This window comes from Miniopterus schreibersii, assembly GCF_964146895.1.
Source record: "Miniopterus schreibersii genome assembly, chromosome: 19".
NCBI lineage: Eukaryota > Metazoa > Chordata > Mammalia > Chiroptera > Miniopteridae > Miniopterus > Miniopterus schreibersii.
The window spans coordinates 33,061,718-33,076,840 of NC_138119.1; the positions used below are offsets into that span (position 1 = coordinate 33,061,718).

The window sequence follows — 15,123 nt, forward strand, 5'->3', positions numbered from 1 at the left end:
GTTTTCTAACTCAAAGCTCTTTTATTCTGCGCTTCTCCATGGGGATTGTGGGACCAGGAGTAACTCTCTGTTCAGCTAACTTCCTGCTTTATTTGCTTCTCCATAGGTTGTTCAGAAGAAATCCAATCCCCTGCCAGCTCAGGACTCCTGCACCACCATTTACGTTGCTGCCACAGAGCCTGTCCCAGAGCCTGTTCAGGTGAGGCATCTCTCTGTAGAGTGAGGAAGTAGGAGGAGAGAAAGGGTGGGACCTGTGCAGAGCAGAAATAAAACAGAGGCCTGAAATGGAAAAGTCAGACCCTAGCAAGGACATAGCAAGGACCATTTGTGGCCTTGGTTGCAGGGCTTCTGGGACACCCCCATGGCTGCTCGCATGGTGTCACAGCTTGCTCTGCTCACTAGTGTTTCTCTGAGTGTTGTCCAAAGACCACATCAGAATCATCTGGTATATTTGTTAAAAATAAAGATTCCTGGGGTTTTCCACCTAGGATTCTGTTCAATCAGAATGTCTATGGCAAGTAACCAGGCATCTACACATTTAAAAACAACATCCCCCAGGTGATCCAGATGCACATTTAAGTTTGGGGATTGCATTTTGAGTCTAGGGGTTCTCAAGTCCAGCTGCACAAACCAGGGGTGCTTTGTTAAAATACCTGTGCCTAGGCTCCATCCAGCTTATTTAATCAGAATATTTTAGGGCCAAGTACCGCATAGGTATGAAGCCTAGAAGAGAATGTGGTGTGCAGCCCAGAATGAGCCTCACCTATTCTACCCATTGCAAAATCCGCATTGGATTAATTTTACTTGACAGAAATCTCTCTTTTTACTAAATGGACAGAAATAAGTTCTGGGCTGAAATCTTGGTTCCAGTTATGCTCTATTAAAGAAAGCATTTTAGGAGACAATTGAGGATTAAAAGACCACAGAAATGCCTATATTTACCCATCTTCTTCAAAGCTCCCACTGTACACATGCTCTGACTTCAAAATCTTTAAAAGATGATGTAAATTTATAATGACATTTTCTTGGGAAAGAAAAACAGTACGTTTCACATTTTATAGAAAAACCTCCTGAATTTTCCCATTTCTGTCTCTCTTTCTTAGACTTTTAAATCTCCTCTCCCTGTAAAGGTCTTTGCCCCAAATCGTCATTTCCTCTCCCTCCCCCTCTCTTGCCTGAACCACTTCTTCCCTCTCCCTTTGGGTCTCACTAACCCTTTTTAAAGCTCAGTAATTCGGAATTCTCTTAGCTTCTCCAAACTGTGCCCCATGAGAGCAAAATGAATGGTTTTCCTTATAAATCAAGGGAAGGGAAGAGGGCAAGGGGGAAGGAGGGCACTGAGTTCGGGTCCTCAGGTCACTGGGACAGGTCTCCCGGTCTCCTCAATGGCAGGCATACACTTGGGGGGGGCTGCAGTCCATCTTGCGGGAGGACAGGCAGCCTGGAACCTGATTGCGATCTCCAGCCAGCGACGCCTGACTTTGACAGACCCTGAGCAAGCCTATATGCTACATGCTTTCTGAGACCCCTCCCTTTTCCTAAACAATGCTGTTTCTATTTCCTCCTATGAAGCTAGTGTCACTTCCTCCATTCACAGACTTCTCCTATTTTGCCCCCAGGAACCAAGCTCCATCACAGTCTATGCCAGCGTGACACTTCCAGAAAGCTGACACCACAGACCCAGGGAAGGGACTTTCTGAAGGAACATGGCAGAGCCAAACTAAACACTGAACTTGGCCCCAGGTCTCAAGTTCTTATGACACTCTACACATCTGTGCTCCTCTCGGATCAACTCCCTGGTGATGTCACTTCCACTCCATCAGTGAAGTGAACAAGAAAGCGAAGTGTCCCAAGCACTTAGTGCGCTCTGCAGGGCACAGGCCCAGGATGGTTTTCCATCTCTGTGGTGTAGCAGAGCAAATGGAGAATGCAAACCCAGCGCGTCTAGACCTTCCGGTGTCTCGCTCTTTGCTGGGACTGGATAATGAAAGCAAAGGCAGAGAACAGCACATGTAGCGCCTGTCTCAGACGGCTGCCATCAGCGAGCTGGAGCAGTTTACATCCTGGCTGCCTGCACTTGGTTCCAGGAGCTGATCCCGGTCACCATGCAGACCTGATACCTCGAGGCTCTGTGCCTCAGTTTCTCTCTCTGGATGGGCAATGAAGGATTAATTCCTTATTATATGTAAAACACTGTGATTTTTTTTTTTTTAAAAAAAGAAAAGCTAAAGAGTCAATAAACTGAAAACGTGACTTGGAGGTCTCTGAGCTTTGAATAATGGAATTAAAATCATCTAAGATTCTTCAAAGTATAGTTTTAAGAATATGCAAATGATGTTCAGATTTAAAGAAAGGCGGCAAGTCTTTGGTGATGCTGTTACAAAGGAACCTGCGACAGCCAGAACTTGTTTTAGGGTGACTTTTCACTTCTCAAAATTATTTTAAAATTCTAGTTTTCTTTTTACTCAGTTGAGCAACAAACCTGGAGCTTCAGACAAAACTCAGCAGGAGCTTCCTTATACCTCATGCCCGATCTATCCTGAAGTAGAAAATTAACAGACTTTAGCCCAATAATTTCAAGGAATTGAATGCTTAATGAATTGCAGGCTGTAGACAGGTGAGCCTCTTTTCATAAAGTCCTATTTTCTTTCTAGTCTCTTGCTTTTGGACAGACCTTCCTCAATGGAAGCTCTTCTTTCTGATCAGTCCTATATGACCTTAGTGAACACTTTGAGAAAGCACCAACTATCTTACAACCCTATAATGAGGGTCACCGACTTTCCGGCTCAAAACTCTGAGGTCCTTGTTACCTGCACCTCCTCTGTCCAGTCAGTTCTGTTGATTGGTGAAACTCATTTCCTGGTACCAGTTTTGGTAATACTGTTGTTAGCTACAATCAACAGAAATTGGTCTGCATTTTTTTTAATCTAGGAAAGAAATCTATTGAAAAGATATTGGTTGGGTCAAATAACTGCTAGGAGGTTCTGTAAAACCATGCTTTGAAAATGAGCAGAAAAAAAGGGAAATTCAGGCTGTGGCTAGGACCACAGCCCAAATCACAAAACCAGCTCGGGGGTGACAATGCTGAGCGCCAGTTGCTCAGCCATTGTCCTCCCAGCACTAGCTCTGGACTCTTCCACTCCCTCCCTACCTCAGCTGGACTTGGAAACTCTTATTGCTGTTGGCACTGTGAACCAAAGTGTCTGAATCAAAGTGACTTCTCCAGGGTCCCTTCTTCATTTCTCCATCTTTAGTTTCTAATTCAAAGTCTGCAGCTGAATGGCCAATCATAGGTCACACATCCGTGTTCTACTCCAAGGGAGACTGGGAATTGAATATCTGGCATTTTCTACTTTCATAGTGGTAGGTGGGATCTGCCTCTTATGAGTTAGAAAATTCCCCAAAGATAAGCAGTGGAATTCAATGCTGGTCAGGCAAAAAAAATAAAATGTCCATTATGTGACCTTTGTCTAACCTTAGGCTCGTTTGCAGTCTGTTATAAGCACTCTCTCCTTTACTAAAATTCAGCTTGTCCCAGCAACTCAGTTCCCAGCACTTGGGTTTTTCCTGTGGCTAAATTCTACCTGATGGAAGGGCAGGAATGAAGAGGGAAAGAGGAGGCTATTCCTTCGAAATTTCCTGTCCCAGGCTCAAGACCTCATTGGGGAGGGTAGCTGTATTTTGGAGCCTTTTGTGCCATCCTTCAAATAACTGGGAAAGCAGAGAACCAACCCCTCAGTTTTCCCCAAAGGCACTGTGAGCAAGCTGGGGTGTTCCTTTTCCTTGGACTTAAAAAATAAAACTGATACTTCAAAGCCTGATTTCCCCGTGTTTTTTCTGTAATGTTTTTTTTCTGAATGAGCACATCTGAATTCTGGAGAACTCAGGGGGAACAGACTCGTTTTCGGTCTTAAGGGACTGCTCTGCAATACAGCCGGGTGTAGTCTCAAGGCTCTTGAGGACACTCTAGTGAAACAACCAGGGTGTGATTGGTAAAGGGTGCATATGCTGACTGAGGAACCACTGGTTACAGTAAGTTACTTCTCTCCCTGCAGTTTTTGTTTCTACATCCTGAAAAATACAGATAATTCATCAAGAAAATTGTACTCCTGTCTTGTGTAACCTAGAGGATTCATGACATAGTAAGACATGCTTTATAGCCTTGTGTCTCTATAGCTATAGTTATGAAATACTAAAGGTAGCTGATTTCATTTGATGAGCTGTGAGACTGTCCCTTTTCTAGGGCATGGGCAAGGGTTAGCTCTGTGCCCTCTTCACCAAAGTCAGGAGTCACCCTCCACACGGAGAAGAGAACTGTGTTGAAAGGATTGTTTAATTTTTGTCACTGCCACAGTAATTGCCCTTCCCAAACTTCTCCGGATTCCCCTTGTGGAGCAAGTACACAGCAGGGTTTCTCAACTGTAGCACCATCGACATTTTGGTCCAGGTAATTGTTTGTCATGGCTGTCCCATGCACTGTATGTTTAGCAGATGCTAGTAGCCCATCCCTTGTCCCTGATCATGATAATAAAAAATGTCTCCAGACATTACCAAATGTTCCCTGGTGGGAAAAATCTTCCCACTGATTGAGAACTACAAATCTAGAAACATACTGGCTACCTACTAATCTTTGAGTAGACTAAATATACTTCTATATACCAAGAAGTAGAGATATCAAAAATCACATTTTTAAAAATCCTTACTCAAAGATATGTTTAGAGAAAGGAAGAGGGAGAGAGAGAGAAACATCTATGTGAAAGGCAACATCGATTGGTTGCCTCCCTTACTTGCCCTGACCCGGGATCAAACACGAAACCTACGCATGTGTCCTGACTGGGAATCGAATCTGAAACCTTTTGGTGTATGGGATGACATTACAACCAAATGAACCACCTGGCCAGGGCAAAAAAATCACATTTCGAAAGCGGCCACCTGGTCACTTAAGCATGGCCAACACCTTCCAATATTCCCAAGGTTCTCTAAATATTAGTTACCAGGATAGCTTTAAAAAACTACTAATGCCCGAACCCTACCTCAAACCCAAATGAAATCTGGGTTGAGATCTATATAGAACCAACAACTTGGAGGCTATAGTTATAACCAGAAAGGACTTTGTGAAGAATTCCACCCAACAACCACAAGAGGGAGATGGAGCAATGCTTCAGTCCACCCCACCACATACATCCACAGCACCTCTTCTCTTGCCGCTAAAGATGTGACCTTAGCCACAGACTTGCTGAAACTGGCTAGATTCTCATTAGTTCACAACACTTACAGGCTGGAGGGATGGTTGAACCCTCCCCTCAGACATAAGGAAATCCAGTGTGGATTGATGACAGACTCTAATCAAAGTTAACTGCAATAAGTTTATTTCACGGAAGACTCCTAGTTCTACTCAATGTTTCACTCATTCAACAAATCATTATTACGTTCCTACTAAGTGTTAGAGCTTGTCACCCTCTGGGAGATACAAGGAACACAAGCAATTAAAATGTTATATAATAGGCAAACCACCACATGACCTACTGGGAATTGATCTACTTGATAATAAAAGGAGGTGCTATTAATAATTACACTAGGGCAATGGCTGGGCAAACCAGAATGTGTAGTCACCCTAATAACAGGAACAAAAGGATCTTCAGTAAGCCACTGATAATGACGTACTCACATTTAAAAAGCAGAATTTAAAACACAGCCAAGGGCACAAATGAGATTCCCTTGGCGTCACAGAGGGCAAGAAAGAAGATTCCAAAGAGGTTGCTGAGGAGAAAGGGAACTTAGAGAGGGCTACTGGACTTGAACTTTGAGAATTATGTGAGATGATTTGTGAAATGAGAGAAGATTAAATAAAGGTTGTTAGATCAACTGAAGTGTGGTGCTTTTTTTAAAACTTCTTCCCATTTCTCACCCCCCTCCCCGAGATCATTGAGGGGTATGAATCAAGCATTTCTAGTCATAGGATTATGGATAGTCAGGGTTGGAAGAAACTTAAAGGCAACCAATCCAGTCCATTGCTTGGCCAAAACCGTGGCTCTCCTCTCCTACATCCTGATGTTGTAGCCCACGCTTCACCACCTCCAGCAGTGAGGGGACACAGCCTCTCGGTGAGGCAGAGGGCATCCCTGGTTGTTAGACAGTTACTGAAGGGAAGCAGATACCCACCTTCCTGTAATGCCCCCCATCCCCCCCTCACCTCCACTAGCTCCGTCCTTATCCCTGCAGCTAAGTGGAATAAAATCCAATCCATCTTTTTGAAAACGCTTCAAACATTTAAAGACATTGATTCTTCTTTTCTCCTACCACCAACCCACCCTCCAATTATCCTGTTTTTTAAAATAATAAACAAATTGCCCCTTATTGTCTTTACTATTTTTTTTTTGGCCAGGTATTTGTGTGTGAGTGGGGGTGAGAGGGACTTGGCACCTGCCCCACAATAAGAACCAGAAGGGGCCTGTGGCATTGTTAAGGCCCGTTTGGTGTGCCCTTCCATGTCTGCACACTACCTACGAAGGCCTCTCTGAGAACTTTGTTTCATGCCCCCTTGTGGGCTCTCTGGGATCCCTGAGACGCAGTGGTGTGATATCACAGCAACTCTTCACTGCCAAGCTGGGGCGAGGGGGGACTCCGGATGATTCAGTCTCGGAAAGAGGCGCTCTTAGCCCACATTGAATTTAAGTCAGCCGGGAATGCGAGCCATTAACAAGACCTGAGTAAAGTGGTAAAGGGTGATGGAGAAACCAAGGAAAACAGAGGTGGACCGAAACGGAGAATATGGGGGCCTTATTTTTTTAATCCTTACCCAGGGATATTTTTTCCATTGCTTGTCCAGAGAGAGTGGAAGGGAGAGAGAGAGAAACATCGATGTGAGAGAGGCACGTCGAGTGGTTGCCTCCCTCTTGGGGGCCAAGCGTGCAACTGAGGTGCATGCTCTTGGCCAGAATTGAATCTGGGACCCTTTGGTCAGCAGGCCAACGCTCTAACCACGGAGCAAACTGGCCAGGGCCTGAAAGTGCATTTTAAGAAATATAGCTTCAGAGGAAACAAGCTGGCGGCACAGGTAGCAGCTGTCCCCACCACCTCCTGCAGCCACATCAAAATTACAGCTAAAACACAGAACCACCGCCACTCAGAGCCTCCTGAGATCTGGCTGAACAGGAGCCCCACAACCAGGGACCTGAAGAAGCATCAAGAGCGGGAGGAGGGGCGCAGACACGGGCGGATTGGGGCTGAGTCCCAGAGACGCGGCCGCGGGCCCACACATGGGGCAGCGAGTTAAACCCAGGAGGGAATCTCAGTGGCCCTGGGTTTCCCGGAGGAGGGAGGGGTCCCAGCCCCACAGCAGCCCCCAGCTCAGGGCTCCAGGGCCAGGAAGAGACGTCCCCATAGCTTCGGGCTGTGAAAACCAGGGGGGCCTGTCGCTAAGGGTCGGGGAGGCTGCAGGAGCCCCAGCAGCTCCTCTTAAAGGGCCCGGCACGGACTCACTGGGACGTGCTCCCTCTGAGCCCAGCACTAGGCAGCAGCTTGAAAGGACCTGGGACACTCGGGGAGGGACTAACCTGCCTGAGATCTGGGCGAGAGGTGGAGGGCAGCTTCCTCCCAGACAGAAGAGCTGGCAGAGGCCATGGCTCCTTTGGTGAGTCCTCCCCACACACAGCAGGCAGGCAGGTGCCATGTTTGAATCCCCAGCACCTGACTCGCACCTTTGGCCCCGCCCCGTGATTCCCAGAGGCCCCACCCCTCCCCACCTGCAGCTCATCCAGGCCATTTCCAGGGGCTTTTCTATGCTAGTGGCCTCTCCAGCCTCATGCTTAGGACTTTCCTAAAATCTCTCAAACAAGCAGCAGCGGGCCCCATAGGGCTTGATAAGTGGCCCCAGGCCTGGCACTAGCGGCAGCTGCATTGGCTCATAGCTTGGCCTCTCCTGGGCACCTCCAAGCCCAGCACAAGTAGCAGCCAACTATAGTTTGCTGTGTAGCTCATGCTGGGTGGCCCTGGGCAAGGCACTGGCACAGGCTGACTTTGCACCTCCCAGGAGGCCCCAGAGACAGTGCACCTGGTGGTCAGACTCGACCACACTGGATTACAACCCTACCACATCCACAAGTGACACACTCAAGGGGCACACTTGGTGAACACCAAAGCTCCACTGAAGTAAATCCTGCTCCATAGGGGTGTCTCCAGCACAGCAGCTCTTTGGCTGTAGTTGCAGCTGGTCCTCACAGCCATGTGGCCTGGGGGTCAATTCCTCCCAGTGATGCCAACAGCAACCAAGGTTCAACTACAACAGGACAGTGCACACAGCCCACACAGGGAGCACCTAGAAGGCCCAGCTCAGGTGACTGGGGAAGCTGAGCCACTGGACCCTACTACACAAAGCCACTACAGCTACTACACAAAGCCACTCTACAAATTCCAGGAGACATAGCAACTCTACCTAATACATAGAAGCAAACACCTGGAAGCAGCCAAAATGTGGAGGCAAAGAAACATGTCACAAAGGAAAGAACAGAAGAAATCTCTAGAAAAGGAACTAAATGAAATAGAACCAAGCAAGCTACTAGATACAGAGTTCAGAATTATGGTTATAAGGATGCTCAAGCATATTAGTAAGAGTATTATGAAAACAACTGAGACCATCGATGACATAATAAAGTAGCAATTTGAAATGAAGGCTACATGAACTGAAATGAAGAATAATTTACAAGGAATCAACAGTAGAGTAGAGGACGCTGAGAATCAAATCAGCAATTTGGAACATGAGGAAACAAAAAACACCCAACCAGAAGAGCAAAAAGAAAAAAGAATCCAGAAATATAAAGATAGTATAAGGAGCCTCTGGGACAACTTCAAGTGGCCCAGCATTTGTATTATTGGGTGCCAGAAGGGGAAGAAAGAGAGCAAGAATTGAAAACCTATTTGAAAAAATAATGACAGAAAACTTCCCCTACCTGGGAAAGAAATAGACTTACAAGTCCAGGAAGCACAGAGGGTCCCAAACAAGAGGAACCCAGAGAGGCTCACAGCAAGACAGATCACAATTAAAATGCCAAAGGTTAAAGACAAAGAGAGAATCTTAAAAGCAGCAAGAGAAAAACAGTTAGTTACCTACAAGGGAACACCCATACGACTGTCAGCTGATTTCTCAACAGAAACTTTGCAGGCCAGAAGGGAGTGGCAAGAAATATGCAAAGTGATGAAAAACATGGAACTACAACCAAGATTAATCTACCCAGCAAAGCTATCATTATAGCTGAAGGTCAGATAAAGAGCTTCACAGACAAGAAAAAGCTAAAGGAGTTCATCACCACCAGACCAGCACTACAGGAAAAGTTGAAGGGTCTTCTTCAAGAAGAAGCTAATGAACAAAAGAATCTGATGAGCTAAATAGACCCAGAGACATTGACTCATGGAACAGACAATCATATTTCAGAGGCAAGAGGGAAAAGGGGTGGGGTTTGGGAGGAGATTGACCAAAGAAGTTATATGCATATATGCATAACCCATGGACATAGTCAATAGCAGGGTGAAGGCCTGGGGAGGGGGTGGGAGTGAGGTGAAGGGGGTCAATTGGGAGGGGGGTGGAATGGGACACCAGTAATACTTTCAACAATAAAGATAAGTTTAAAAAAAGAAATTTAAAAAATTAAAAGACTAAAAAAAAAGAAAAAGAAATATAGCTTCAAACACTTACATAAGTGGTAGGAATCTTGAGTTCTCTTTTTTTTTTAAAGCATATATCTTTATTGATTTGAGAGAGAGAGGAAGGGAGAGGGAGAGCGAGAAACATTGATGTGAGAGAGAAACATCGAGCCCAAAACCTAGGTGTGTGTCCTAACCTGAAAGTGAACAGGTGACCTTTTGGTGTACGGGACAATGGTTAACCAACTGAGCTATACTGGCCAGGGCCCCAGTTCTTTTAATCTAACCCCTGACCCAATGTAGGCATCCCTTTCAAGTGAAGGCACTTCTGCTGCAGTAACATTTCTGATGGGTCTCCAAATCCCATCCCTCCCTCACTCTACCTCATGAGGAAGTGTACAGGAGCTATTTTTTGAATTTGGGAAAATGAACCAAACAAGCTCAATTCAGTCCCTTCCAAGCTATCTTTCTTGGTACCAATCTGTCTGTCAGATGCATACATTCTTGCCTACTCACTCCTGCTTACAAGGGCATGATGTTCTCTTATAGGGCATGTGTCTGGCATTGTCAGCTCAATGAGGGCTCCTCCTTCTCCCCCTTCTCTCCCTTCTCTTCTTTCCCCCTGCCCCTCTTCATCATCATTATAATGATACTAATAGCCAACGTTTAGTGACTGCTTGCTACATGCCAAGTATGGCCCTGAGTGCTAATCATGTATCAGCTCACCCAAAGCTGATTTGCCAATCAGTTTCAGCAGTAAAAGAGCTAATCCCTTTTTTCCACCGTTATGACTTCTATGTCAAAATTGTTTCCAAACTCAGAAGGAGAAGAGCAGGTATCATTTATTCCCCCTCCCTAAAATCCCAACACTTTCTCTAACTCCCTGGTTAAGCATCCTACAAGCCTCCCTGAGATTCTCTTCCACAGTCATTTCACAAGTTCCATTGTTAAAGAGCCTCAGGTGGAAAGTTACTGCACATTAAAATCCTCCTTCCTGAAACTTGTCTATTTTCATCCTGGTTCTTTTCTCTGAATGGCCAGACTAATTCTTCTTCCACATGACAATTTTTCAAATATATGAAAATAACTGTCATTTCTATCTGACCTTTGGTTGTGAACAAGTCAATTGAACTCCCAGAGATCATGTCTTCACTAGTTTAAGTGAAATGGTGGGAAAGTGAACCAGATGATCTCTAAGGTCTCCTTTTCCTAAAATTCTATTGTTTCTAAGTCTCCTTTTCTTCAGTTATCTATTATATGACACATGCCCCTTACATGCCCCTCCCCCATCCTGACTGCACTCCTCCAAACACAATTGGGTTTGTCAACTCTTCTTCAAACTTATTTAAGTATAGTTGGTATACAATATTATATTAGTTTCAGGTGTACAATATAGTGATTCAACATTTATATACCTTACAATGTAATCACCACACTAAGTCTAGTAATCATCTGTCACTGTGCCACGTTATCACTATATTATTGATTATATACCTCGATCTTTTTCACCCGTCCCCTCACACTTCCCCTCTGGCAACCATCCATTGAGAAAGACAAATGCAATATGATTTCACTTATATCTGGAATCTAAAAAACAAACAGACTCATAGGAACAGAGATCAAACTGTCCATGCTTTTTAAAATTTGCTGCTCAAGACTGAACTCTGCTTCAGATGTTAAATATACCAAAACAGACAAGAGTGGAATTATCTTCCATGATATGAGAAATACACAATCTTTTTTGTTTTTAAGTTGGACTTTGGGCACAAAAATGAATCGATAGTATTCCTCAGTTCATGATCATAACTGGTTCATGTTTTATTTTTATTTTATTCTTATATTTTCCCCCTTCACAACACATCTCTGTTCTCTTTCTGCTTCTCATTACTATGTCCCTGAATAGACACATGCTCGTCTTTCTCGCATGTGCCCTTTTAGCCCATTACCTATACATTTATTCTGTGTGGGGGGTGGGTGTTTAAAGGTATGGATGGATATATAGAATTGTTTTCAAGTTACATATATAGACATTCTGCTTCTCGGTGTTTTTGTGTGTTACTCAATATTGTATTTTTTAGATCTTTCCAGGTTGATATTTGTAGCTTTAATTCAAATTTTTTGACTACTCTGTACTATTACATCCTACAAGTATCCTACATTTTATTTATCAATTCCTTTGTTGATAAATATTGAAGTTTTTCTAATTCTCTGTCATTACAAACAATGCTATGATGAACAAACCTTCTATCTGTTTTTTTATATCTCTTTTGCTACCCATGTAAGTGATTTCTGAGTAGTTTTCAGGTTGGAGTTGCTGGGGCATAAATTATGCAAATATTCAACTCTGTGAATGATTTGTACTCCCACTGGCAGTACATTAGAATTTATTTTTTCCCCTTCCTCAACAGCACTTGATATTATCTGATATTTTTGACAATTCAAGTATGTGGCATAGCACAGTTGTTATAATTTTCATTTCTCTTTTTCCTAATGAGGGATATTGCATATCTCCAGATGTTTATTTGCTATTCCAGTTTCCACTTTTTATGAATTGCATATGCATATTATTGACTCATTTCCCACTAGATAATCTGTTTGTTCTTGGTAATATGCAGGGTTTTTCTATATATTTGGGATATTAAGTCTCTTTGGAATATGTTTCAATCTTTGAAGTACTACACAGTTTTATTACTGTGTAGAATGCTGATATCTTCCATAAAGTATTTTTTTCTTCTGTTTTTTTAATCTTTTTGTTGTTGTTCAAAATATTACAGCTGTGCCCTTTTTTCCCCGTTGAACCCTTTCGCCCTACACCCACTCCCCTCCCCAGTTCTTCACCACCCTATTTTCTGTGTCCTTGGGTTATACATATAGGCATACATGCATATAAATCCTTTGGTTAATCTCTCCCCTCCCACCCACCCACCCTCACCTTCCCTCTCAGATTTGTCAGTCTGATCATACTTCCATGTCACTGAATCTATTTTGTTTATTAGTCTATTAAGTTCTTTAGATTCCACATACAAGTGGGGTCATAAGATATTTGTCTTTCTCAGCCTGGCTTATTTCACTTAGCATAATATTCTCCAGGCTCATCCATACTGTCCCAAAGAGTATGGGATCCTTCTTCTTTACAGCTGCATAGTATTCCATGGTGTAAATGTGCCACAGCTTTTTTATCCACTCATCTACTGATGGGCACTTGGGCTGTTTCCAGATCTTAGCTATTGTAAATTGTGCTGCTATGAACATAGGAGTGCATAGATTCTTTCTGATTAGTGTTTCGGGATTCTTAGCATATATTCCTAGAAGTGGGGTCACTGGATCAAAAGGCAGTTCCGATTTTAATTTTTTGAGGAAACTCCATACTGTTTCCATAGTGGCTGCACCAGTCTGCATTCCCACCAGCAGTGTACTAGGGCTCCCCTTTCTCTACATCCTCGCCAGCACATGTCATTTGTTGATTTGTTGATGGAGCCATTCTGACAGGTGTGAGGTGATTTTAATTGTGGTTTTAATTTGTGTCTCTCTCTGATTAGTGACCTTGAGCACTTTTTCATAAGTCTCTTGGTCCTCTGTGTGTCCTCTTTGGAGAAGTGTCTATTTAGGTCCTTTGCACATTTTTTAATTGGATTGTTTGTCTTCCTCTTGTTGAGTTCTATGAGTTCTTTGTACACTTTGGAAATTAGCCCCTTATCATATATATACTTGGAAAATATGTTCTCCTAGACAGTGGTTCTTTTTTTGTATTTTAAGACTGGTTTCTTTTGCTGTGCAGAAGCTTCTTAGTCTGATGTGCTCCTATTTATTTTTTCTTTTGTTTCTCTTGCCCTAGGAGATGTATTGGTGAAAATTCCACTACATGAGATGTCTGTGACTTTACTACTTGTTTTCTTCCAGGATTTTTATGGTTTCTTGACTTACATTTAAGTCTTTTATCCATTTGGAGTTTATTCTTGTGTATGATGAAATTTGGTGGCCTAGTTTCATTTTTTGCATGTACCTGTCCAATTTTCCCAGCACCATTTATTGAAGAGACTGTCTTTCCTCCATTGTATGCTCTTGCCTCCTTTTTTCAAATATTAATTGATCATAATGGCATGGTTCTGTTTCTGGGGTTTCTGTTCTGTTCCATTGATCTATATGTCTCTTGTTGTACCAATACCAGGCTGTTTTGATTACAATGGATTTGTTGTATAGTTTTATACCCAGTAAAATGATCCCTCCCACTCTGTTCTTTCTCAAGATGGCTGCGGCTATTCAGAGTCTTTTTTGGTTCCATATAAATTTTTGGAATATGGTTCTAGATCTGTGAAATATGCTGTTGGTATTTTAATAGGAATTGCATTGAATCTGTAGATTGCTTCCGGTAGTATGGACATTTTAATGATATTAATTCTTCCAATCCATGAACATGGTATATTCTTCCACTTGTTTATATCTTCCTCTATTTCTTTTATCAGTGTCCTATAGTTTTCCAAGTACAGGTCTTTTACATCCTTGGTTAAGTTTATTCCTAGGGCCCAGCCCGGTGTGGCTCAGTGGTTAAGCGTCAACCTAGGATCCAGGCAATGAGGGTTCGATTCCCGGTCAGGGCACATGCCCGGGTTGTGGGCTGCAGCCGATCAATGACTCTCTCATCATTGATGTTTCTAGCTCTCTCCCTTCCTCTCTCTGAAATCAATAAAGATATATTTAAATAAATTTTAAAAAGTTTATTCCTAGGTATATTATTTTTTTTTATTTGCAATGGTAAATGGTATTTTATTTTTTAGTTTCTCTTTCTGAGACATCATTGTTGGTCATCAATTTCCAGATGTTAATTTTGTATCCAGCTACCTTGTCAAATTCATTTATCAAATCTAGTAGTACTTTGGTAGAGTCTTTAGGGTTTTCTATGTACAATATCATGTCATCTGCAAATAATGACAGTTTTACTTCTTCCTTTGCAACTTGGATACCTTTTATATTTTCTTCCAGTCTGATTTCTGTGGCAAGGACTTCCAGTACTATGTTGAATAAGAGTGGCGAAAGTGGACATCCCTGTCTTGTTCCTGTTTTTAAGGAAAATGGTTTTAGCCAGGCTGGGCTTGGCTCAGCGGTTGAGCATCAACCTAGGATCCAAGTGATCAGGGTTCGATTCCTGGTCAGGGCACATGCCCATGTTGCGGGCTGCAGCCAATCAATGACTCTCTCATCATTGATGTTTCTATATCTCTCTCTCCCTCTCCCTTCCTTTCTCTGAAATCAATAAAGATATATTTAAAAATAAATAAATAAATAAATGAATAAATAAATAAATAAATAAAGGAAATGGTCTTAGTTTTTGACCATTGAGTATGATGTTGGCTGTAGGATTGTCATATATGGCCTTATTATGTTGAGGTATGTCCCCTCTATTCCCACTTTGCTGAGAGTTTTTATCAAAAATGGGTGCTGAATTTTGTTGAATGCTTTTTCTGCATCTATTGATATGACATGCGA

At 42.9% G+C, this 15,123-nt stretch overlaps 1 protein-coding gene across 1 annotated transcript in view; it reads left to right on the top strand.

Annotated features, from left to right (window-relative positions):
- Positions 1 to 2,258, top strand: part of SLAMF1 (signaling lymphocytic activation molecule family member 1) — a 39,852-nt gene extending 37,594 nt beyond the window's left edge. Inside the window, exons 6-7 of the mRNA XM_081121929.1 lie at positions 107 to 199; positions 1,620 to 2,258. Of these exons, the coding sequence (XP_080978055.1) occupies positions 107 to 199; positions 1,620 to 1,670 (144 nt within the window). The 3' untranslated portion in view covers positions 1,671 to 2,258. The remainder of the gene's footprint in view (positions 1 to 106; positions 200 to 1,619) is intronic.
- The last annotated feature ends 12,865 nt before the right edge of the window (positions 2,259 to 15,123 follow it).